This window comes from Moschus berezovskii, chromosome 17 (assembly GCF_049115385.1).
Source record: "Moschus berezovskii isolate FMDL1 chromosome 17, NW_MosBer_1.0, whole genome shotgun sequence".
NCBI lineage: Eukaryota > Metazoa > Chordata > Mammalia > Artiodactyla > Moschidae > Moschus > Moschus berezovskii.
In genome coordinates this window covers 66,443,998-66,467,775 of record NC_142476.1, presented here as the reverse complement: position 1 = coordinate 66,467,775, position 23,778 = coordinate 66,443,998, and the positions used below count along the sequence as shown (strand labels likewise).

Below are 23,778 nucleotides of genomic sequence, written 5' to 3'. Positions count from 1 at the left end.
TCCAAATTAGCACAAACTATATCTAAACCGACCTGAAGAATCTCTTTAGAGCATTTTAAATTCCCTGGCCACACAGTGCTTACTTGTGGCCACCGTGAGGTTCTTTTCTTCATCTCTGGACAAGATGGACAAATCTCATTTCAGTACTGGCTACCTTTCCATATTTCAGTGGTAGAAAGCAGGTAAGAGAGTTTTAACAGCCAAGATACTCCCCAAAGAAAAGATCAATTTCCCTTTAAGAAAATTTTTAGGTAAGTTAATAGGAGGTATGTTTTTCTTTTTGTAAAGGAAGAAATGACTCATTGTTACAGGAACAGGGAAGTTAACAGAACATAAAAGTGTTATTTAAAAATGAAATCAACGAAGAATATTTTTCTATTTCTTATAGACAATCTCAGTCAACTTTCTCTATAGCACAGCCAAATGGTCATTTGTTGTGAAAACAGTCTGCATCCTTTATCTTAATGGCCCTTAAAAGATACTCAAATCAGAGCATAAAAACCAACGACAATCAACAGTATGAAATCACTGTTTCTAATCCACAGTTTCCTACCAAGAGATCACTGCCCCCCCCAACTCAATCATTTTTCTATTCATCAGTTATTTCCCCAGCATGAATGCTCACATTGTAATTTCAAAATCACCTAAAAGATATGGCTAGATAAAAAGAAAACAAAACATGTACCTTTTCCTAACAATAATCCAGCTACCAAAGCTTTCTCACAAGCCAAAGTTTTATCATCCTTCCAATTCCTTTTTGCCCAAAAGCAGCTGAAGTGAAAGCTTGGCCACCAGCTTTTCCTGGAGCTCCACTCTTCCTGAACCCAGGCAAGATGACTCCTGGAAAAGAAAAATGTCAAACGCGAAGGTCAGTGATGGAAACACACCTATATGGTCAGAATGTGAATTTCAGTTGGGTTCATGGAAGACGACAAAGCAGATGTTCTGAAGCTAGCTTCCAGGTATAGCCATGGCATAGAACATACGTGAAAGCAAATCCTTTTGAGACTTCTTTGATCTCCACATCCCATTTTCCATCTAATGAAATAGCCAGTTCAGCATAGCACAGTGGTTACCAGCATAGACTCTGAGGTCAAAGTCTCAGATTCAAATCCTACATCTTCCATTTATTATCTATGTGATCCTGTGCAAGCTGCTTAATCTCTCTGAGCCTCAGGTTCCTTGGCTACATTAATGGCACCCATCTCACAGCCTTGTTATTAGGATTAAACTGGTCCATAATGTGGCAGGTGTCATAGAAAACTCTTTGCCTGCTGTCCAGTACAAAGTAAAGTTTCAATAAATGTTAGCTATTATTATTCATTACTTTAAAAGTTCCTTTAAAACCTTACTTTAAATTTTATAGGCTACAAAGAATTACTATCCAAACTGCTGCTGCTGCTGCTAAGTCACTTCAGTCGTGTCCGACTCTGTGTGACCCCATAGACGGAAGCCCACCAGGCTCCCCTGTCCCTGGGATTCTCCAGGCAAGAACACTGGAGTGGGTTGCCATTTCCTTCTCCAATGTGTGAAAGTGAAGTCGCTCAGTCGTGTCCGACCCTTAGTGACCCCACGGACTGCAGCCTACCAGGCTCCTCCATCCATGGGATTTTCTAGGCAAGAGTACTGGAGTGGCTTGCCATTGCCTTCTCCAATCCAAACTGAGATACCATTATTATATATTTACATGAACACATGGGTTTGACAGCTAAACCCAGGCAATGCTAAGTGTTCATCAATAACTGAATTGAGCAAAGATGTATTTAGCACCTATTTGCCCTTGTGGGAAAACTTCTAGAGGTTCAAGAAGTGAACAGCACATTTCTCTGCCTTCAAGAACCTTATGGTTAGTAGCGGTTTAGACTAAGATTTGGAAAGTGGCTCACAGAGAGCACACCAACATATCACACCAAAAACACTTCATGATCAGGACTATTCTATCTCTAAGGTCAAGTCAGGTCTGAAGCCTGAAACAAGTTCCCACTGATAATGAATTTCCTAATAAACTAAAATGGATATCAATGAAACTTTCATTTCGTGATATCCTTTATTTTCATGCACAAGGTAAAAATGACAAGAGCCACCTCTTTTCTTATATTTGAAATGTGGCACTGAAGATTACTATGATCAAAGGTATAGTTTCAGATACCTAGCTCACAAGCGACTTCATAAATATTTGTTGAATGAATAACCAATATGGTTTTAAAAGGTCCTAAAAAAAAATAACTGAAAATAGCTGGGAGAAAAGCTGCTTTCTATGTGATCTTACAAGCAGATGACACAAATTACAAAAAGTTTTACAAAGAATCTTGTCAAGAGTGGAAGTGACCCATTTAATCTTTTTTATTTTCGGTAAGAAAGTACACAGTTATCCCTTAGCAAAGTAGTGGTAACTGACAGTATTTATTTTAATAGCACAAAAAAAATCTTGATTGAATTTTTTGTTTTACTTGTGATCTCCTACTTCCTGTCTTCTGATGTATTTAGAATAAAACAGCTAAAAACACAGTTCAGGAAATCCAAAAACATAAACAAAGAACTTTAAAAATTGACAGATATTAGCTGAAATTTTATAAAGTATTATTTATGCTAATCTAGTAATAAACACTGTGTGTTTCTTACTTACCCCATTAGAGTCTGTTTGAGATATTTTGCCAGGTATTTCCAAGCAGTTATATTTTTAGTGCATCCAGAAAAATCTAAAATTCCAAATAATACCTCCAATCCCAGTTTATGGTGTTCTTCCTTGTCTGTGATGGTCAAAACAATTAAGAGTTTACAGAAAGCACTGAAGAGCACAAAGGTAAAAGATTACATTCTATTGACAAAATATCACTGAAGCATAAGCCTTACACTGTTTAAAACAATTCACATGATCACATTATCACCAACATACACTCCTGTGATGAATCTAAAAATTCAATAACTTAGTCCATGCTAATGAAAGCAGGGTGGTGAGTCTGTATGGGTGGCGACCTCTGTATGGGTTTATACTACTCAGAATATTATTTAAAGTACCTGCCCTATTGAGGCATTTCATACATATTCTTTTCTATTAGGAGAGAGACAGAGGCAGTCTCAGTACCTATTGGACTTAAGCAGATTTCCTCCTATAAAGAAATGTTCTTTCCTATACTGAGCTGAATAACAGTAAAGATTAAAATGAGCTGAATTATACAAACAGAAGCCGTTTTCTTTTGCAACCATTGCCTAATACTTTACAGCACGGGTCAGTAAACTTTTTCTATAAGGGGGCAGACACTAAACATTTAAGTTTTGCAAGCCTTACAGGATGTCATAACTATGCAACTCTATTGTTGCAGGGCAAAAGCAGCCACAGGTGATATGTAAATAAATGGGCATGGCTGTGCTCCAACAGAATTTGATTTAGAAAAACAGGCAAGAGTTGGATCGGGCCCACAGCCACAGTTGGCTGAGCCCTAGTCTACAGCTTGTCTGCACGAAGAGACAAAAAACAACAACTACTTACCTGATTTTCGCAGTAACCTATGGAATTCTAACATCAGTTTATGAGATGGTACAATCTGATACAAAATCTGGAAGAAAGAATAATATTGTAATTATTACCCATTCTAAAGGCATTAGTATAATTTCAGATAAAATTCTTACTATCTAATATGCTCTCAGAAAATGAATCAAGGATTTAAAAGACACTTTGCTTTTCTCCAGTTTTAATTTTGATATAAAAATGTCTTCTATGCGTATTTAAAACCAAAAAAAAATCCCTGCTAAAAACTAGATAGCTGGTGGGTAGTGTGGGTAACCAAAGACTTTTTCTTTTCTCCATATTTATACTGTTGACCACACTTGAAAAGTTTACTTTCTTTTCAGCACCCAGGACTGAGGAGAAAATAAAGAAACAGAGTATCACACAGACAAGATATTTAGTATTTACTGATCACAAAAGGTCACAAAATATATAAAACAAAAAAGCAAAGCTAGTTATTTTAGAAGATTGTGTACAGAAACACACTCTATAAAGAGTATTCAAAAGTCAAGGAACTTCCCTGGTGGTCTAGTGGTTAAGAAATCTGCCAATGCAGGGGACAAAGGTTCGATCCCTGGTCTGAGAAGATTCCACATGCTGTGGAGCAACTAAGCCCATGCACCATAACTACTGAGCCTGCACTCAAGAGTCCAGGAGCCCACACTACTGAAGCCAATGTCCCCAGAGCCCACACTCCACACAAGAGAGTAGCCCCTACTCGCTGCAGCTAGATATAGCCCACACACAGCAACAAAGACCCAGCACAGCCAAAAAATAAATAATTTTAAAAAAAAAATAGCAATGCAGAACTTTCCAACCAGGGTGACAAAAGGTTTCTGTCATGCTGATCCTCTCCCCGCAGTCTCACTTGGGCAGGGGACGGGGGAATAGTAGCTGATGAGAGGAGGATCTGCCTGAAGCCCACAGCCTCCTGTCTTTATCTCAGTGGACCATCCACACACTGCCATTTTCTCTGGGTGCTAGAACATGAAAGTTGGAAAGGAGTGACCTAAGAATGTCTTAGAGTATTTGATTCCCAACCCTGTTCAAACACTGACGTAAGAATTCCCTACCTTAAGCACACTTATCAGCTTCTCTCTTGGTGCCTTCTCTCTCTTTAGAAAGTCGTATAAGTAGACATGAGCGTTTGGATTTGATGGGAACTTTTCATCATAGGCGTAATTGCTAAGCACCTCTCGGGCGCCATCTCGATCCCCGTAGAATTCCAGCATCTGTATAAAATAAGTGACGATATCTTAGCTAAATTCTGTAAGATAACTATATGAAACATCATGTACAACTTCACTGATGAGCACAAAAAAATCATACAACTGAAAAATAGCATTTATTGTATAGGGAACAATAGTGATGATGCTAGTTTTTGCTTTCACCAGTGTATGTTATAACCTCCATGGAACACAGAAAATCACATCAAAGGCCTACACAGTTTCCCAATTTTTCCTTGTCATATTTTGTTACTGAAAAATATAGCAACTTCAACATAAGAACTGTTCCTGTGAGAAATAAAGGCTTCAAAGTAGGGCAAACTAAAGACCAAAAAAAGACCATATGATGCCACTAACCTCAGTGCCCTACATACTCCAGCCACAAAAGGCGAGCACAGGAATTATAATTCCTTTCCTTTCATTCTTTCCCAACCTGACACAGGAGTTTCCAGATTCACTGGGATACAGTTTCAGAGATTATCTTCTGACAACGTAATTCTCACTTTAGCACTAATGAAACTTTCAAAAAGCAAAGTATTTTTATGAAGTATTTCTATTCCTCTGTCCTTTTGCAATAACTCTGAGATAACAGGATGTCCTTAAGAACTTCTAAGAGCCATTCTTCTTCATTTCACATATTGTGACCTAGTTTAAGATTTTTGTCCCCTTCCCTTCTTGATCCCACCATATCATAAAAGGTCTTTCTGCGTTTCTTTTAAGCTCAATCAGAACAATACAGAATTGACATTTACAACTATTGTGCTACTTATTTATAAATAAATAAACCATCACCCTTGCACCATCCATGAGCCCTACATCCTTGGGTTTTGCATCTTAGGGTTCAACCAACCACAGACTGAAAATACTTGGAAAAATAAAATTTCCAGAAAGTTCCAGAAAGCAAAACTTCAATGTGCTGCACAGAGGCAACTACTTACACGGCATTCACATTGTGTTAAATATTAAGAGTAACCTAGAAATGATTTAAAGTATACAAGAGGATGTGCATAGGTTACATACAAATACTACACCATTTTATATAAGGGATTTCAGTGTCCATGGAGGGGTGACTGCATTTGGGCATGACAGGTTATCCAGTGGTGAAAATAAACACAGTAACAGTTACTGTATAGTAGGAAAATAAGCAAAAATTATTCAGACCAGAAAAGGGCATCCTACTGTTTAAAAAATAATTTTCTTCATTATTTGCCTTCTGATCGATAAAGATTAAGCTTAAAACAAAATGAAACTAATAAAAACTTATGAAAAGTCTACTTACCTCTACATAACTCTTCACAAATGGGTCCCAAACTCCAGGAATTTGAATCAACGTGCAAAGATTTATAGACGTCTTCCAGCTGCGGTTAAGCATATTCTGGGATGCTGTGTTGTAAGCATAATCATCTTTATCTGCCCAAAGACAAAAGATTTTTTAAAGTAGTCAGTACTGGAGACTCACGCAGAATCAGTAATTGATAAACTACACATAAGAAAGACTCAGACTGTAATGGCTTCATTGGTGAATTCTAACAAAGAAGAGTACTAATTCAAAGAAGAGTAGTAATTCTTTACAAACTATCCCCCCAAAAACAACAGAGAGAACACTTCCCAACTTACCTATGAGATCAGTATTACTCTAATAACAAAATCAAACAATACCAGCACAAGAAAATTACAGACCAACATCTCTTATATAGATGCACAAATTCTTAACAAAATACTAGCAAACTGAACCTAGCAACATAATTTATTCCAGGAATGCAAGGTTGTTTAGCATTTGAAATCAATTAATACAAATCAACAGAATAATGACAAAAACCTCATAATCATCCCTACTGTTGCAGAAAAAGCATTTGATAAAATTCAATAACTTTTCACAATAAAAACACTCAATATCTAGGAATAGAAGGAATATCTTCAATCTGATAAAGAGCATCTTGTGAAAAACTCACAAGTAATATAAGAATTGATGGTGAAAGACTGCATGCAAGGGAGAATTCCTCTCCTGCCACTTCTGTTCAACACTCTCATGGAGGTTCTGGCCAGTCATTTCAGAAAGAAAATGATATAAACAATGTTCAGATTAGAAAGGAAGAATTAAAACTATCTCTACTTGAAGATGACATGATCTTCTACATAGAAAATCCTAAGAATCCACTAAAAATTTATTAATGAGTTCATAGTCGTATAATATAAAATCAACATACAAAAATCAACAAATCATCCAAAAATGAAATCAGGAAAATAATGCCATTTACAATAGCACAATAGCATCAAAAACAAGAAACGACTTAGCTATAAGTTTTACAAAAGAGATACAAAATCACATCTGAAAAGTATCGTTCAAGGAAATTAAAAACGACTTAAATAAATGGAAACACATCCCATGTTCAAAGGTTAGAAGACTTATTAAATTAACTTATAGTTTTAATGCAACTTCTATCAAAATCCCAGCTGGTTTTTTTTTTTTTTTTTTGCTTAAATTGGCATGCTATTCCTATAATCCATATGGAAATGCAAAAGACCAAGAAGAGCCAAAATAACATTTTTTAAAAATTTGGAGGATTCACAGTGTGACCTCAAAAGTCACTACAAACCTCCAGTAACTAAGACTGTGTGATACAGGTATATGTATATACATATATGAACTTCCAGGGTGGCTCAGCAGTAAAGAATCCATCTGCCAGTGCAAGAGACATGGATTTGACTTTGCTGGGAAGACTGCCCTAGAGAAGGAAATGGCAACCTATTCCCGTATTCTGGCCTGGGAAATCCCATGGACAGAGAAGCCTGGTGGGCTATAGACTATGGGGTCACAAAGGGTTGGATATGACTTAGCAACTAAACAACAACAATGGATGTATACAGATCAATGGAAGAGAATCTACAGTCATAAATAAAACTTCGTATATGAGTAAGTGATTTCTGATGAGAGTACCAAGACAATTCAGTGGGAAAATAATAGTCTTTTCAATGAATGTGCTGGAACAACTGGATATCCACATGTAAAATGACAAAGTTGAACCTCTACCTACCTCACACGATATACAAAAATTAACTCAAAATGAATCAAAAAACCAAAATGTAGGAGTAAAACTACACACCTCTTAGAAGAAAACATTAGTCTAAATCTTTGTGACCCAGGAGTAGGCAATGGTTTCTTGGATGTGACACCAAAAGCATAAGCAACAAAAGAAAAAGCAGATAAAATAAACTTCATCAAAATTATAACATTTCGTGAATCAGAAACACCATTAAGAAAGTGAAAAAGGCAACCCACAGAATAAAACATTTCCAAATCCTATACCTATCTGATAAAGGACTTGGACCTAGAATATATAAAGATTTAAAACTCAATAATTTAAAAAAAGTACTTCAATTAAAAACCTCCTATGAGAAAAGAATCTGAATGCAAATTTCTCCAAACAAGACATATGAATGGCCCAAAAGTACATGAAAAGATTCTCAACATTATTAGCCTCTAAAGAAACACAAATCAAAACCACAATACAATACCTCACACCCACTGGGATAGTCCTATCAAAGACAGATAATGGCAAGTGTTGGGAAGGATGCGAAGAAATCAGTATCCTTCACACACACTCCTGGTGGGAATGGAAAACGGCACAGCTACTTTGGAAAACAGTATGGAGGTCCCTCAAAAGTTCACAGCAATATTATTCAAAATTGCCAAAAAGTGGAAACAACCCAAATGTCCACCAACTGATAATGGATACTTAAGTGTGGTATATCCATACAATGGAATATAAATAAATAAAAAGGAATTAAGTGCCATTACATGCTACAACGTGGGTGAACCTTTAAAAACTTTAGGCTAAGTGAAAGAAGTCAGTAACAGAAGACCACATATTTCTGGACTACATTTGTATGAACTGTGCAGAATAGATCTCCAGAGACAGAAAGCAGATTGCTAGTTGCCAGCAATGCAGGAACTGAGGAAGAGTCAAGAGGGACTGCTAATGGGTACAGGCTTGCTTTCTGGGGTGACAAAACTGTTCTAAAATTAATGATGGTAATGGATGAACAACTATGAATATATTACAAAACACTGAATTTATTATAAACTAAGTGAGATCAAAATTGCCAATGTATGCTGGAACATAGAAAAAGCAAGGGAATTCCAAAAAACATCTACTTCTGCTTCATTGGCTATGCTAAAGTCTTTGACTGTGTGGATCACAACAAACCGTGGAATATTCTTAATGAGATGGGAATACTAGACTACCTGACCTGCCCCCTGAGAAACCTGTATGCAGGACAAGAAGCAACAGTTATAACTGCATGGAACAATGGACTGGTTCAAAACTGGGAAAGGAGTGTATCAAGGCTGTATATTGTCACCCTGCTTATTTAACTTATAAGCAAAGCACATCATGTGAAATGCTGGGTTGAATTAATCACAAGCTGGAATCAAGATTGTCAGGAGAAATATCAACAACCTCAGATATGAAGATGATACCACTTTAATGGCAGAAAGTGAAGGAACTAAAGAGCCTCTTGATGAAGCTGAAAGAGGAGAATGAAAAAGCTGGCTTAAAACTCAACATTCAAAAAACAAAGATTATGGCATCCAGTCCCATCACTTCATGGCAAATAGATGGAGAAATTGTAGAAACAGTGTCAAATTTCATTTTCTTGGGCTCCAAAATCAATGTGGATGGTGACTGCATGCCATGAAATTAAAAGACACTTGCTCCTTGAAAGAATAGCTATGACAAACCTAAACAGTGTATTAAAAAGCAGAGATATCACTTTGCCAAAAAAGGCCCATATGGTCATGGTGAAAGCCATGGTTTTTCCAGAAGTCATGTATGGATGTGAGAGTTGCACCATAAAGAAGGCTGAGTGCCAAAGAACTGATGCTTTCGAACTGTGGTGCTGGAGAAGACTCTTGAGAGTCCCTTGGACAGCAAGGAGATCAAACCAGGCAGTCCTGAAGGAAATCAACATCGAATGTTCATTGGAAGGACTGGTGCTTTAGCTGAAGCTCCAATCCTTTGGCCACCTGATGTAAAGAGCTGACTCACTGGAAAAAACCCTGATGCTGGAAAAAACCGAGGGCAAGAGGAGAAGGGGATGACAGAGATGAGATGATCGTATGGCATCACTGACTCAACGGACATGAGTTTGAGCAAACTCAAGGAGATAGCGAAGGACAGGGAAGCCTGGCTTTCTGCAGTCCATGGCGTTGCAAAGAGTCGGACAGGACTTAGTGACTGAACAACAATGACAACAAGTGGGTGAACCATATCAAGGATCATATCTCAATTCTCAATAAAGCTGTTATTAAAAAAAAAGAGAGATTACCATACCACACAATAAATTGGGTGACATGAAAACTCCTGATAATAATAAATGATGATGAGAAGACAGACAAAAGAAAACTCAAAACAGACTACTAATGGGATATAAATAAGTAACCACTTTGGAAAGACTTTAGCCTATTATGTAGTACAGTTGAAGATACACACGCTTAGTGACAATTCTACTCTGAGAAACACATGCATATGTGTCCCACTATCCGTGCCCAAGAATTTCAAAGCAGCGTTTATTATTATAATATCCCCAAACTATTAACATCCTAAATAGCAATCAATATATAGAAGGAATAAATTGCAAGAGTATCATACAATATATTGTTTTACAACAACAAAAATGAACAAACAAGCTAATTCAACCATACAATCACATGTTAAATGTTGAACAAAATATACAATGTCCCCCAAAATAGGTACAGTGTAGATCCAAATATGACACCAAGATATAGGCAAAACTAAACTACATCATTTACAGATGTATGTGCTGCGCTGAGCTCAGCCGCTTCGGTCCTGTCCAACTCTTTGTGACCCTATGGACTGTAGCCATCTGGGAAGCCCTTACAGATGCATACTCGAGTGGTAAAGGTATCTTCAAAAACAAAGGAGGTATTATCATTAAGGGGCTTCCTAGGTGGCACAGAGGTAAAGAATCCACTTGCAATGCAGGAGACCCAAGAGATGTGGGTTTGATCCCTGGGTTGGGAAGAAGGAAATGGCAACCCACTCCAGTATTCTTGCCTGGAGAATTCCATGGACAGAGGAGCCTGGTGGGCTACAGTCCATGGGGTCACAAAGAGTTGGACGTGACTGAGCTCTGAACACTAATTATCATTAAAGTCAGGACAGCGGTTTCCTTGAGACAGAATGGGATGATGTGATCATGAAAGAACACATGGAGAACTTTCAGGGGGACAGCAATGTTGCACTCCTTACTCTGGGTGTAGTTACATGGATGTTTGTTTTATAATATTCATTCTATCATACATTTGTTTGACACACTTCTTCAGGATATATTTCACAATCTTAAAGGTTTAATAAGAAAATCTGTCCTTTGAAACAAACAGAAGCACAATACACTTTTGGGTTCCAATGCTTCTTTTTGGCCAAAATAGTAGCCTCCTTTCACCCAATATATAGATTAGTATACTCTTCCCAGTGGACCTATTGCATAAATATCAATATGAACTTGGAAAGGAAATGGTAACTGGAAAGCAGGTGTAAAAGGATATCAGAAAAAAAAAACGCAAGAAAGAAAGGCAGATCCCTGAGTAAATATAAGTTGTGAATTTACCATGGAAGGGGGTTCTCAGCTACCAAGTGCTTTATCAAAGCCAACCAGCATAGGCCACAGCAGGAAGAAAAGCTCCCAAGGCAACTCTGAGCACACATTCATGTGTTACATTTCGTAAGTCTGGTTACATAAAACTAGTCCTAGCTTTTTTTCCCACTGAATAGCCATGTGAGGTCAAAGACCATCTAAAGAGCTCCACATTTTATCCCGTCTTTATCTCTCGTTGCTCCAGAAGAGTGTCAGCTGCAGAAGGTACTGAATTATCTAACCATGAAAGTGATGGTATAAATCCATGTTCCAACTGCTTTAATAATCATGTATTTGCTTGAGTTCTACCTAAGTGTGTGAGAAGAAAAGGAAATAATGATTTTAAAACTGACCTAAATCAGTGTCAGCGAGCCTTCTTAAAAAGAACATTACAGTGGGCGTCTCAGCAAGGTTTGTTGTTGTGTTGTTACTTGCTCAGTACTGTCCAACTCTTTGTGACCCCATGGACAGTAGCCTGCCAGGCTTCTCTGTCCATGGGATTCTCCAGGCAGGAATACTGGAGAGGGTTGCCATTTCCTTCTCCAGGTGACCTTACCAACCCAGGGATTGAATCTGGGTCTCCCGCATTGCAGGCAGATTCTTTACTGTCTGAGCCACCAGGGAAGTCCTTCAGCAAGGTTAACAAAAGAAATACAGATATGTGACCTCAAAAGATTGATGAGTCTAGACAAGGAGACACAACACAAAACACACATGAAAAAAACTTACAATGATTAAAAAAGCAAAAGGTGAAGAGTCAAAATGATATAGCCTGAACATGCAGCTGGTATGTTGGGTTTAAAGTAAAAGGAGGAGAGGTCTAATGAGTCCTGAAGACAGAGAGCATACTGGAGCAGGAGGATGCACAAGAGGCCTCACAAGATTATCATGATGAAGACAGTATTTCAGAAGTGATTTGGGGGTGGTGAAAGACAGGAAACAGGAAGGGAATTTGCGATTGGTGAACCCACCCGCCCAGAGACCAAGGAAATACTACTATCAATTAATGATTTTGAGGAAACATAGCTTAACATAAATGAAGTGATAAATGTCAGAACTGGGATTTGGATGAAGGAGGTTGAAAACAGAAAAAGGTTAATCCTAGAGAAGTTATGGAGAAAAACTATATGAGGGTAAAAAGGTGCAGAGAATCTTACAGCTTCAAAGAACACAAATTTAGGGACAGGAGAGGACATCACCACTGCCAGTAAGAGAAAGAGAAGGCAGCTGAAGAAGAACACAGTCAGTTTTGGGGGTGATCAGTGAGTCAAGAAATTGTCTGTTATGACCTTTGTACAGAAATGAAACAACTTTATCTTGCCCTATTCTTTGAACATATTTTCCTAAGAAACAACATTATAAAACAAACTAAACTCCACTGTAAACACACAGGAAGAAATGCTTCTTCTATGCGATAATGCCCATGGATGAAAATTTGAAACCTTTCTTGGAAATCACGTTTCTAAGAAACTAAACTCCACTGTTAATACACAGGAAGAAATGCTTCTTCTATGCGATAATGCCCATGGATGAAAACTTGTAACCTTTCTTGGAAATCACGTTTCTAGAATGAATCTGGGACTATTCCTGGTGGCACAGTGGGTAAGAATTCACCTTCCAATGAAGGGGACACGGGTTCCTAGTCCCCTCAGACCCTGGTCCAACAAGATTCCACATGCTGTAGTGCTTAGCCCATGTGCCACAACTACTGAGCCTGTGCTCTAGAGTCCACGAGCCACAACTACCAAGCCAGAGCACCACAAGTACTGAAGCCCATGCACCCGAGACTCCGGGCTCTGCAATGAGAAGCCCATGCACCACAATGAAGAGTAGCCCCTGCTTGCTGCAACTAAAGAAAGCCTGCTCACAGCAATGAAGACCCAGGGCAACCAAAAATAAAAATAAATTTTAAAAAAGCAATAAATCTAAAATGGTCATGAACTTAACCTGTGAATTACCTAATTTATGTCTGAAAAGTCTTTTGTTTAAATATCAGAAATTTTATAAAGGATGAAGCAGAATTTTACAAGCATAGCAATCTCTGGTTCTCTGTACTATCTGGATAAAGACAGGCTTAGAAGAAGGGGAATTAGATTACTCCTCAAGAGTCCTTCTGTCCCTCTGACAGTCTTACCACTCATCACTCATATTTACTCACCGAGTTTAGACAATTCCATCTTCTTTTTAGACCAAGAATAATATTGCAAAAGCCCTTTATAGGCCTGAATAAGGTTGACTAACACTTCCTGGGAAGAAGACTTTTCACCATATCGCCATGTCTCTGCCTGGGTGAGAATTCTGTTTGCATCTTCAAGCAATCCATGATGCAGAAGGTATAATGCATGTTGTAAGGAAATCTGAAACATTAAGAAAAGCCCACTGTCATGCAGGTCATTAGATAACCACTAGCTTATTTATTTATTTTTAATTGGAGGCTAATTACTTTACAATATTATATTGGTTGGTTTTGCCATATATTGACATGAATCTGCCCCGGGTGTACATGTGTTCCCCTTCTTGAACCCCCCTCCCACCTCCCTCTTCCCCATGATAACCACTAGTTTAAAAACTCAGTAAATATATGATACACACTGGGCTAAGACCTTGGGAGAACACAAACGATGGAATATTGTCCCCGTGATCAAAAATTTCAATCTAGCAAAAAGATGCATGAAAAGTTGTTGTTGTTTAGTCACTAAGTCGTGTCCAACTCTTTGTGACCTAATGGACTGTGGCCTGCCAGTCTCCTCTGCCCATGGGATTCTCCAAGCAAGAATACTGGAGTGCATTGCCATTTCCTTCTCCAGAGGATCTTCCCAACCCAGGGATCAAACCTGCATCTCCTGCTTGGCAGGATTCTTTACCACTGACCCACCAGAGAAGCCCATACATCAACTATATGTCAACTTTTCAATTAAAAATAAAAAAAAGAATAATTACATAAAGAAAGAGCAATCAATACAAATAGGGAGAGCATTAAGGAGGAGAATAATGGGAAATACAGTTAATTATATGAACAGAGTCAGAGTTCAAACCTTCAACTATTGTAATAATTTCTCAACTCGTGTCTCCTGTCTTGTCCCCCTACAATCCATCTTCCATGTGACCACCAAAGAAATCTCACTGGTCATTTGTGTAAAATTCTTCAACAGTTCCCATGGCCTACAGAATAAAAATCTCAGCTCTGTAGAGATGGCATACGGAACTCAGCTTACTTCCCCTGCTTTCTACCTATGTGATTTTTAGAATAACTAAAGACACATTAGACACAGAAGTTATCAGACTCTTTATTATCCCCTACCATGCTAGACTGCCATTTCCTCCAGTATGCACAGTGAATAAACACTAGCTTCTTCAGACTCATCTCCAGCATCACATCCCTTCTTTGCCCGACTCCCCTAACTCATTCAATACTCAGTTCAGTTCAGTCGCTCAGTCGTGTCCAACTCTTTGCGACCCCATGAATCACAGCACGCCAGGCCTCCCTGTCCATCACCAACTCCCGGAGTTCACTCAAACTCATGTCCATCGAGTCGGTGATGCCATCCAGCCATCTCATTCTCTGTCGTCCCCGTCTCCTCCCACCCCCAATCCCTCCCAGCATCAGACTCTTTTCCAGTGAGTCAACTCGTCACATGAGGCGGCATTCAATAGCCCTTTCCAATTCCAGAGAGCCAACCATTTTCGACTTTGTCTTCTCACTGTAATTGCATTTCTACCATGGTAACCATAACCATTTATTTCATTTACATACCTGTCTCCCTTTACTGCAAGAACCATGTCCAACAGGTTGTCTGGGAAACAGCAGCAGGTGTTTTTAAAAGTGTTACTAAAAAATGTCTTTGTCTATCCTAATTACCACCCTCAGACTCTGGAGTATGAAATAAAGTACATCCCAGATTTCTTTACTTCACTTGAGTAGATTCTATGAGCTTAAAAGGAGCTAACCAATAATTTAGTTAAAACTCTACCTTCACTCCCTAAACGGCTATCTAGTTTCTCCCTGAAAGAAGAGAAGCACACAACACCAGGGCAGGCTATCCCCTTTTTCCAACTGTTCACTGAGAAAGTTCTCCCTTAAGTGGAACCATACGCTGCCTCCATTTAGTTCTACTTATAACGTACATGGTCCACCGGAAAATAAGATCCTAAGGGAGAACCTGGCACATAAGAGAAACAAAAATTTTTTTCCTAAATTAATAAAACCCGTAAAGAACCCTAAACTGGGGGAAATCCTTTTTCAAGATTAGAAAGCAGTGGGAATATAAAATGCTACAGCCACTATGGAAAACAGTTTAGTGATTTCTAAAAGGGTTAAACATAGAATTATATGTCTATACATACATGTTTTTATAATACACATATATAAGCGCCAACTCATTGGAAAAGACCCTGATGCTGGGAATGACGGAAGGCAAAAGGAGAAGAGGACAACAGAGGATGCGATGGTTAGATGGCATCGCTGATTCAATAATGGACGTGAATTTGAGCAAACTCCGGGAGATAGCGCAGGACAGAGTAGCCTGGCGTGCTACAGTCTATGGGGTCACAAAGACCTGGACAGAACTTAGTGCCTCAACAACAACAACAAACATGTGTATATGTATGTACATGACATAAAACATGACCTAGCAATTCTACTCAAAGGAATACATCCAAAGAAATTGAAAGCAGAGACTCAAACAGATATCTGTATGACAGCATTCACTGGTGTTATTCACAATAGCCAAAAGATGGAAACAACCAAACAAGAGATGAAAGGATAATGTGATAGATACATACAACAGAATATTGTAGTTATACTGAGCCATAACAAGGGACGAGGTCTGATACACGCCACAACACAGATAAATCTTGAAAACATGCTGCTAGGTGAAATAACCAAAACATAAAAAGGACAAATATTACATGCTTCCACTTATATGAAATACCTAGAATAGCCAAATCTATAGAGACAGAAAGCAGATGAGAGGTTATGAGGGGATGGGAGGAGGAGGGAATGAGGAGTTACTGCTTAATGGGGACAGAGTTTTTGTTTGGGGTGACAGAAATTTTGGCAATATTGGTGATGGCTGCAAAACAATGAAAACATAATCAATGCCACTGAATTATACACTTAAAGATGGTTAGAATATCACACTTTTCGTTACATACATTTTGCAACAATTTAAAAATATCTGAAAACTGGGGAAAGTAAAAACAAAACAAGAAAAGGAGGGTAAATATTTCAGGCTTCATAGGCCTATTGGTCTCAGTCACAACTGCTGGACTCTGCCACTGTCTGGCTAAAAGTAGCTACTGGCAATATGGAAATGAATGGGTGTGGCAATGTTCCAACAAAACTTTATTTAGAGGCACTGGAAAAAATTAAAAAGCAAAGCATGAAAAACTTGATTGAGAAAGTGCTTTTAGTCAAATATATACCACAGAGAGGGAGATTATCATAACATTTTGGAGGATGTCAATTCTTTTGGATAAAACTTTCATTAAAGGACACTTTAATTTGGAAAAAACTCCACCTAAACATGAGAAACAATGAAACATTTTCACACATGGATCAGAAAAGTTAATACTGTGAAAATGTCTGTACTACTGTGAAAATGTTCACACTACCCATGCTACCCAAAGCCATCTACAGATTCAATGCAATACCTATCAAAATACCAGTGGTACTTTTCACTTAAACAGAAAACACAATCTTCAAATTTGGACGCAAAAATTGTATTAGTCACTAAAAAACTATGAATAGCCAAAACAATAGTGAGAAAGAACAATGCTGCAGGTATCATACTTTCTTATTTCAATCTATATTACCAAACTACAGCATTCAAAACAGACACATCAGACAAGTGGAACAGAATTGGGAGTCCAGAAATAAGCCCATCCATACGTTGTCAACTAATATTTGACAAAGGAGCCAAGAATACTCAAAGAGCAAAGATTAGTCTCTTCAGTGAATGATGTTGAGGAAACTACAGACGTTTATATGCGGAAGAATGAAACTGGACCCTTAATTTATACCATTCACAAAAATTAACTCAAAATGGATTAAGGACTTAAAGGTAAGATCTGAAACTAAAGCTCTCAGAAGAAAACAGAGGAAAAAAAACTCCTTGATATTGGTCTTTGCAATGAATTCTTGGGGTATGACACCAAAAGCACAAGCAATAAAAGTGAAAATAAACAAGTGGGACTGCATCAAACTAAAAATCTTCTGCACAACAAAGGAAACCATCAACAAAATGAAAAGGCAGTCTACTGAATGGGAGAAAATATTTTCAAATCACGAATCTGACAAGAAATACCTAAAATATATACAGAACTCATATAGCTCAATAGCAAGAACAACAAAAAACATATTACAATTAAAAATGGGCAGAAGAGGGGACTTCTCTGGTGGTCCAGTGGCTAAGACTCCATGCTCCCAATGCAGAGGGCCGGGGTTCGATCCCTGGTCAGGGAACTAGATCTCGCATGTTGCAACTAAGACCTGGTGCAGCCAAATAAATAAATTAAAAAAAAAAATAAAAGGTGGGGGGAGGGAGGCTCAAGAAAGAGGGGACACATGTATACCTACGGCTGATTCATGTTGATGTATGGCAGAAACCAACACAATATTGTAAAGCAATTATCCTCCAATTGAAAATAAATAAATTTAAATCTGGGCCACAATAGTGAAAGTTCTGCATCCTAACCACTGGATAGCCAAGGAATTCCCCCACTTCACACTTGCTAGAATGGCTAGCGTCAGAAAGACAAGAGAGGACTTCCCTGGTGGTACAGTGGCTGGGAATCCACCTACCAACGCAGGGCACACAGGTTTGATTCCTGATCCGGAAAGATTCCACATGCCATGGAGCAACTAAAGACTGCATGCTACAACTACTGAAGCCTGTGCTCCGCAACAAGAGAAGCCACTGCAATGAGAAGCCCGTACACTGCAGGGAGGAATTGCTGCCGTTCACCACAACGAGAAAGGGCCCGCACAGCAACAAAGACCCAGCACAACCAAAAGGAAAACAAAACAAAAGACAAGAAATAACAAGTGTTGGTGAGGATGTGGAGAGAAGGGAACCGTTGTATACTGCTGGTGTACATTCCCTTTGGAATGTAAAGTGGTCTAGCCACTATGGAGAATGGTGGTATGGTGGTTCCTCTAGTAAATTAAACACAGATGTAATATATGATCCGGCAATCCACATTGGCATATATATCCAAAGTTGAAATCACTATCTGGATGAGATATCTACACTTCCATGTTCACTGAAACACTATTTACAAGGGCCAAGACATGGAGGCAATCTAAGTGAGCAATGATGGATGAATGGATAAGGAAAATATTGAATACACACATATATACAATGGAGTATTATTCAGTCATGCAAAAGAATGAAATCTTGCATGTGTGGCAACATGGATGAGCTTTGAGGGCATTATGCTTAGGGAAATAAGTCATACAAAAAAAGTAATATTCTCTCATCTTTCAGGTGGAATCTAAAAATAACCAACCCATCAGTCAGTCAGTCAGTTCAGTCGCTCAATCGTGTCCGACTCTCCGCGACCCCATGAATCACAGCACGCCAGGCCTCCCTGTCCATCACCAACTCCCGGATTTCACTCAAACTCATGTCCACAGAGTCGGTGATGCCATCTCATTCTCTGTCGTCCCCTTCTTCTCCCGCCCCCAACCTTTCCCAGCATCAGAGTCTTTTCCAGTGAGTCAACTCGTCGCATGAGGTGGCCAAAGTACTGCAGTTTCAGCTTTAGCATCAGTCCTTCCAATGAACACCCAGGATTGATCTCTTTTAGAATGGACTGGTTGGATCTCCTTGCAGTACAAGGGACTCTCAAGAGTCTTCTCCAACACCACAGTTCAAAAGCATCAATTCTTCGGCGATCAGCTTTCTTCACAGTCCAACTCTCACATCCATACATGACCACAGGAAAAACCATAGCCTTGACTAGATGGACCTTGGTTGGCAAAGTAATGTCTCTGTGTTTTAATATACTATCAAGGTTGGTCATAACTTTCCTTCTAAGGAGCAAGCGTCTTTTAATTTCATGGCTGCAATCAGCATCCGCAGTGATTCTGGAGCCCAAAAAAATAAAGTCTGACACTGTTCCACTGTTTCTCCATCTATTTCCCATGAAGTGATGGGACCAGATGCCATGATCTTTGTTTTCTGAATGTTGAGCTTCAAGCCAACCTTTTCACTCTCCTCTTTCACTTTCATCAAGAGGCTTTGAGTTCCTCTTCACTTTCTGCCATAAGGGTAGTATCATAGAAACAGAGTAAAATGCTGGTTGCCACAGGCTGAGGGCTGGAGTAGTCAAAGGACACAAACTTTCAATTATAAGATGAGTAAGTTTGAGGGTCTAATGTACAGTATGGTGACTATGGCACTGTTAACTTGAAAGCTGCCACAAGGGTAGAACTTCAACATTCTCAACATAGCAACAACAAAATGATATTATGTGAAGGGATAGCGATGTTAACTAACCTCATTGTGGTAAACATTTGGCAATATATACATGCTATCAAATTATCACATAGTATACCCTAAACGAAATTAAATCATATGTCGATTATATCTCAACAAAGCTGGAAAACTACTCTCAAGTATTCAAAGTCCCAATTTGTTTAGCTCTTTCCCTTTTCCAAAAGCACCAAGTCTCAGGGAGCTCAACTGACTTAAGCAAACATATTAGAATTTGGTCCATCATCATAGTGAAGCACACGTGCCATTTCTGAAGGACTGGTTCTGGCGGCCAGAGATACACAAAGAGAAGATATTTTCACTCACACAACGTGGTAGGCGACAGGAAATGGAGACGTAAATGGCTCTCATAATGCAATTTTTCTTTCAGCTTCTCTTATTGACCCACGTGTGTTACTTCCTTTCTCATATTTTTTACATTCTTACCTACCTTATCACGGAGACAACCAATTTTAAAAAATGAACACTGCAGATGTAAATTCACAAAGCCTACGTTCTCACCTTCAAGTAATTCGTGATGCCAATATTTTTCATCCGGTCGGCAAAGGTATTGAAAGTCTCCATGTTGCTTTTGGGATGATAATAAAGAATTTCACTTCCAAGCCTCCAAACAATCTGTCAAAACAGGAGTTACTAACAAAACTGTAAAACCCCTGCCTTAACCAATGTCTCAGAAAGCTATTTTCTTCTGATTACAACATTAAAAAACAACCTAAATTCCTTTTTCTAGATACCACTACTGTCAACATTTTACTGTACTTCACCCAATGAAAGTATTATTACATTTTATGAGATTAAAAGCTTTTCCTGTTGATTAAAATGCCAGGTGTCATTAACAGTGTCATTTTGAGCCAGAAGTCTAAAGAAGGTAAGCAGTTAAGATATATATCGAAGATAACATTTTTAATTAGTATAGGAGAAAAACATTAAAGTTAGAAAACTCGGGTTCCATTAATATTGGCTTCTTCTCTGCTCTCAGCCTTATCTTTATTACCTACCAAGTGAGAGCTATGGACTCAATGCTTCCTCACATTTCACCAGGTTCTACAACTATTGACTACAGTTAGTCTATCTTTAGAGCTTCAACTTAAGAATCTGCATCAGCTTTATTTATTATAAGTTTTAATAAAAATATTTTATCCCCAGGGCACCAAAACTTTGATGATAGTACTTGGAGCTCTTCTTCTGCGTGAGGGCAAATCTCTATTTCTCTTATTCCATTTACAGTACATCAATGATACTGATCTTTAAAGTAAACTGGTTGTTTGGTATAATATTGGTTTAGTATAATCATAATACTCAGAAAGAGAGTTCATTTATAGATAATCAAATTCCAGTATTTTGAAGCTTAAAGAAAACGTGGAGATTATCCTACCACAGTTGTTCTTAAATCCACATGTATGTAAGAATTACCTGGGACACCAGTTAAAAATAAATATTCCAAGGATTCAGACTTGGATTCAGTAAAACTGGGGTGGAGGGCAGGAAACTATACTTTCAACAAAGGCTCTATGTGACTCAGAACCCAAACAAGCATCTGGTAACCACTGATTTAATTCTTTCAATTTATAAAACATACTCTGGACAAAAAGGGACTGTAATCTGTCCAATGTTTTATAGATCAAGATTAACTTTAGTCCATAAACTAAACTTTCAATCAATGGTTAAATTTTTTTTTCATATTTTTTGGTTCTATTAGACATCTAACTGATACACCGTTTACTCTAATAGTAAAAGCTACTTGAGGTATCCATGTGAAGTTATCTGTGGATATACTGTCTTTTACAAAACAAATTTAACAATACATGCCAAGCACTGTTCTAGATCCCTGCCCTGGTGGAATTTACATTCTGTTGTAGAGAGACTGACAATAACCAAGAAATACAATAATTAAACTGGCAAGTATTATGGGAAAAACAATGAAGCAGGGTCAGAAGACCAGGGGTGCCAGTTGGAAAGTGAAGGGGGTTGGTGTCTAGTTGCAACTTTAAATAATGAAGGGAGGCCCCACTGCAAGTATGATGTGAAGGAGGGTGACCACAGTGATAGCCAAAGAAACAGCAAAGACAATCAGGAAGAAGTATGGTTGTTCAAGGGATAAGTAAGGAGGCCAGTGAGGCTGGAGAAGAAAAGCAAGTTAGATGGTAACAGGAGATGAGGTCAAAGGGGAAAGGGAATGAGCAAAGCATGGAGAACTTGCAGGTGATCAGAAGGATGCTGGCTCTTACTCTGAGTGAAACGGGAAAGCCATTGCAGGGTTTTCCGCTGAGGAGTGACATGATTTGACTCATGGTTTAAAAGGACTATGCTGTATCATTAATCATTTGAAAAATGCCCATCAGAGCTACAATGAGACACCATGTCACAATCACTAGGGTGGCTGTAATCAAGAATACAGACAATAATACTGTCGGCGAGGATGCACAAATGTTGGAAACCTTGTATGTTGCTGGTGGGAATGTAAAACAGTGCAGTCAATGTGGAAAACAGTCTAGCAGTTCCTTGATAGGTTACATTTATCATATACCCCAGTATACTACTCCTTGGTATATATACTCAAGAAAAATTACAACAAACACCCATATAAATACCTGTACATGGGGGAAAAAAAAAAACTTGTACATCAATGTTCACAGTAGCATTATTCATAATAACAGAAAGAAAAACTTACTCAAATGTCTAAAAACTGATGTATCAGTTTTATCTCATCAAATGAGATAAAGCCTTACACTGGAATATTATTTTGCAATAAAAATCAGTGAAGAACTAATATACCACAATATGGTATAATAAGCCTTGAACACATTATGTTCAGTAAAAGAATTCATTCATAAAAAGCCATATATTATATGATTGTACTTATACGAAATGTCCAGAATAAAAAGTAGATTAATGGTTGCCAAGGGCTAGGGTCTGGAGAAGAGGGACTATAAGTGGGTACAGTGTTTCTTTTGAGGGGGTGACAAAAAATGTTCTAAATTTAGATTGTGGTAACAGTTGCACATCTCTTGTGAATATATGAAAACACACTGAATTGTTCAATTTAAATGAGCGAACTGTATGGTATTTTTTTAAAGGCTCAATCTGGTTATTATGCTGAAAATACACTGGGAGGCAGAGGAGGGTAAGCAGTCATCTAAGTGAGGTGATGGGGTTTAAGTCAAGGAAGCAGCAAAAAGGACATGGTGAGAAGTACTCAAGACTGCAGGGAGCAGGTTTTCAAAGGAGAGCCAACAGAATTTTCTGATGGTTTGGATATGAGGTGCAAAAGAAAAAAAAAAAAAACTCCAGGTTGGGCCTCAAAATTAGATAAGGGAACCATCATCTGAGATGAGGAAAATTAGAATGGACAAGGAATACCAGAAGAACCAGTTTATATTTGCTAGTATGATACGACATATCGTACTAGCCGATATCAGATACTAAGAGGTGAAGTTGAACAGAATGTTGGATACAGCAATCTGGACTTGACAGATGTCAGAGCCCCAGACACACAGTGGGGGATCACCAGCATACAGATGAATGAAAGGCTATGAAACCGAATGAGATCAAGAGAGTTCAGATAACAGTAACACCTAAAGACTGGAGTTCTCAAGGACTCCCACGTCAGAAGGCCAAGGAGACGAAGAGCAATCAGAAGAGGAAACCGAGGAATGGCCAGTGTGGTAGGAGAAAAATCTGAGAGTACAGAGTGCTGGAAGCCAGACGAAGAATTCTGTTTGTTTCTTCATCACACAGACGGGAATGACCTGATATGCTTAATATTGCTGACGATCAAGTTAGACGAATACTGAGACTCAGCCACTGGATTCAGCAAAGTGGATATCACTGTTGACCCTGACAAGGCAATCTGGTAGAAATGATGATTTGTGGGGGAGTCTAACTGAAC

At 38.5% G+C, this 23,778-nt stretch overlaps 1 protein-coding gene across 3 annotated transcripts in view; it reads right to left on the bottom strand.

Annotated features, from left to right (window-relative positions):
- TAF1A (TATA-box binding protein associated factor, RNA polymerase I subunit A) overlaps window positions 1–23,778 on the bottom strand; it is a 36,853-nt gene that overhangs the window by 6,365 nt on the left and 6,710 nt on the right. Inside the window, exons 4-10 of one of the 3 annotated variants that reach the window (XM_055419865.2) lie at window positions 20,391–20,504; window positions 13,550–13,748; window positions 6,014–6,144; window positions 4,582–4,740; window positions 3,491–3,557; window positions 2,627–2,750; window positions 686–840 (exon numbers count right to left, since the gene is read on the bottom strand). In XM_055419865.2, coding sequence (XP_055275840.2) covers window positions 686–840; window positions 2,627–2,750; window positions 3,491–3,557; window positions 4,582–4,740; window positions 6,014–6,144; window positions 13,550–13,748; window positions 20,391–20,504 — 949 coding nt within the window. Of the gene's footprint in view, window positions 1–685; window positions 841–2,626; window positions 2,751–3,490; window positions 3,558–4,581; window positions 4,741–6,013; window positions 6,145–13,549; window positions 13,749–20,390; window positions 20,523–23,778 lie in introns of all 3 variants that reach the window. The other 2 variants (XM_088845538.1, XM_088845539.1) reach the window with 2 other exon arrangements.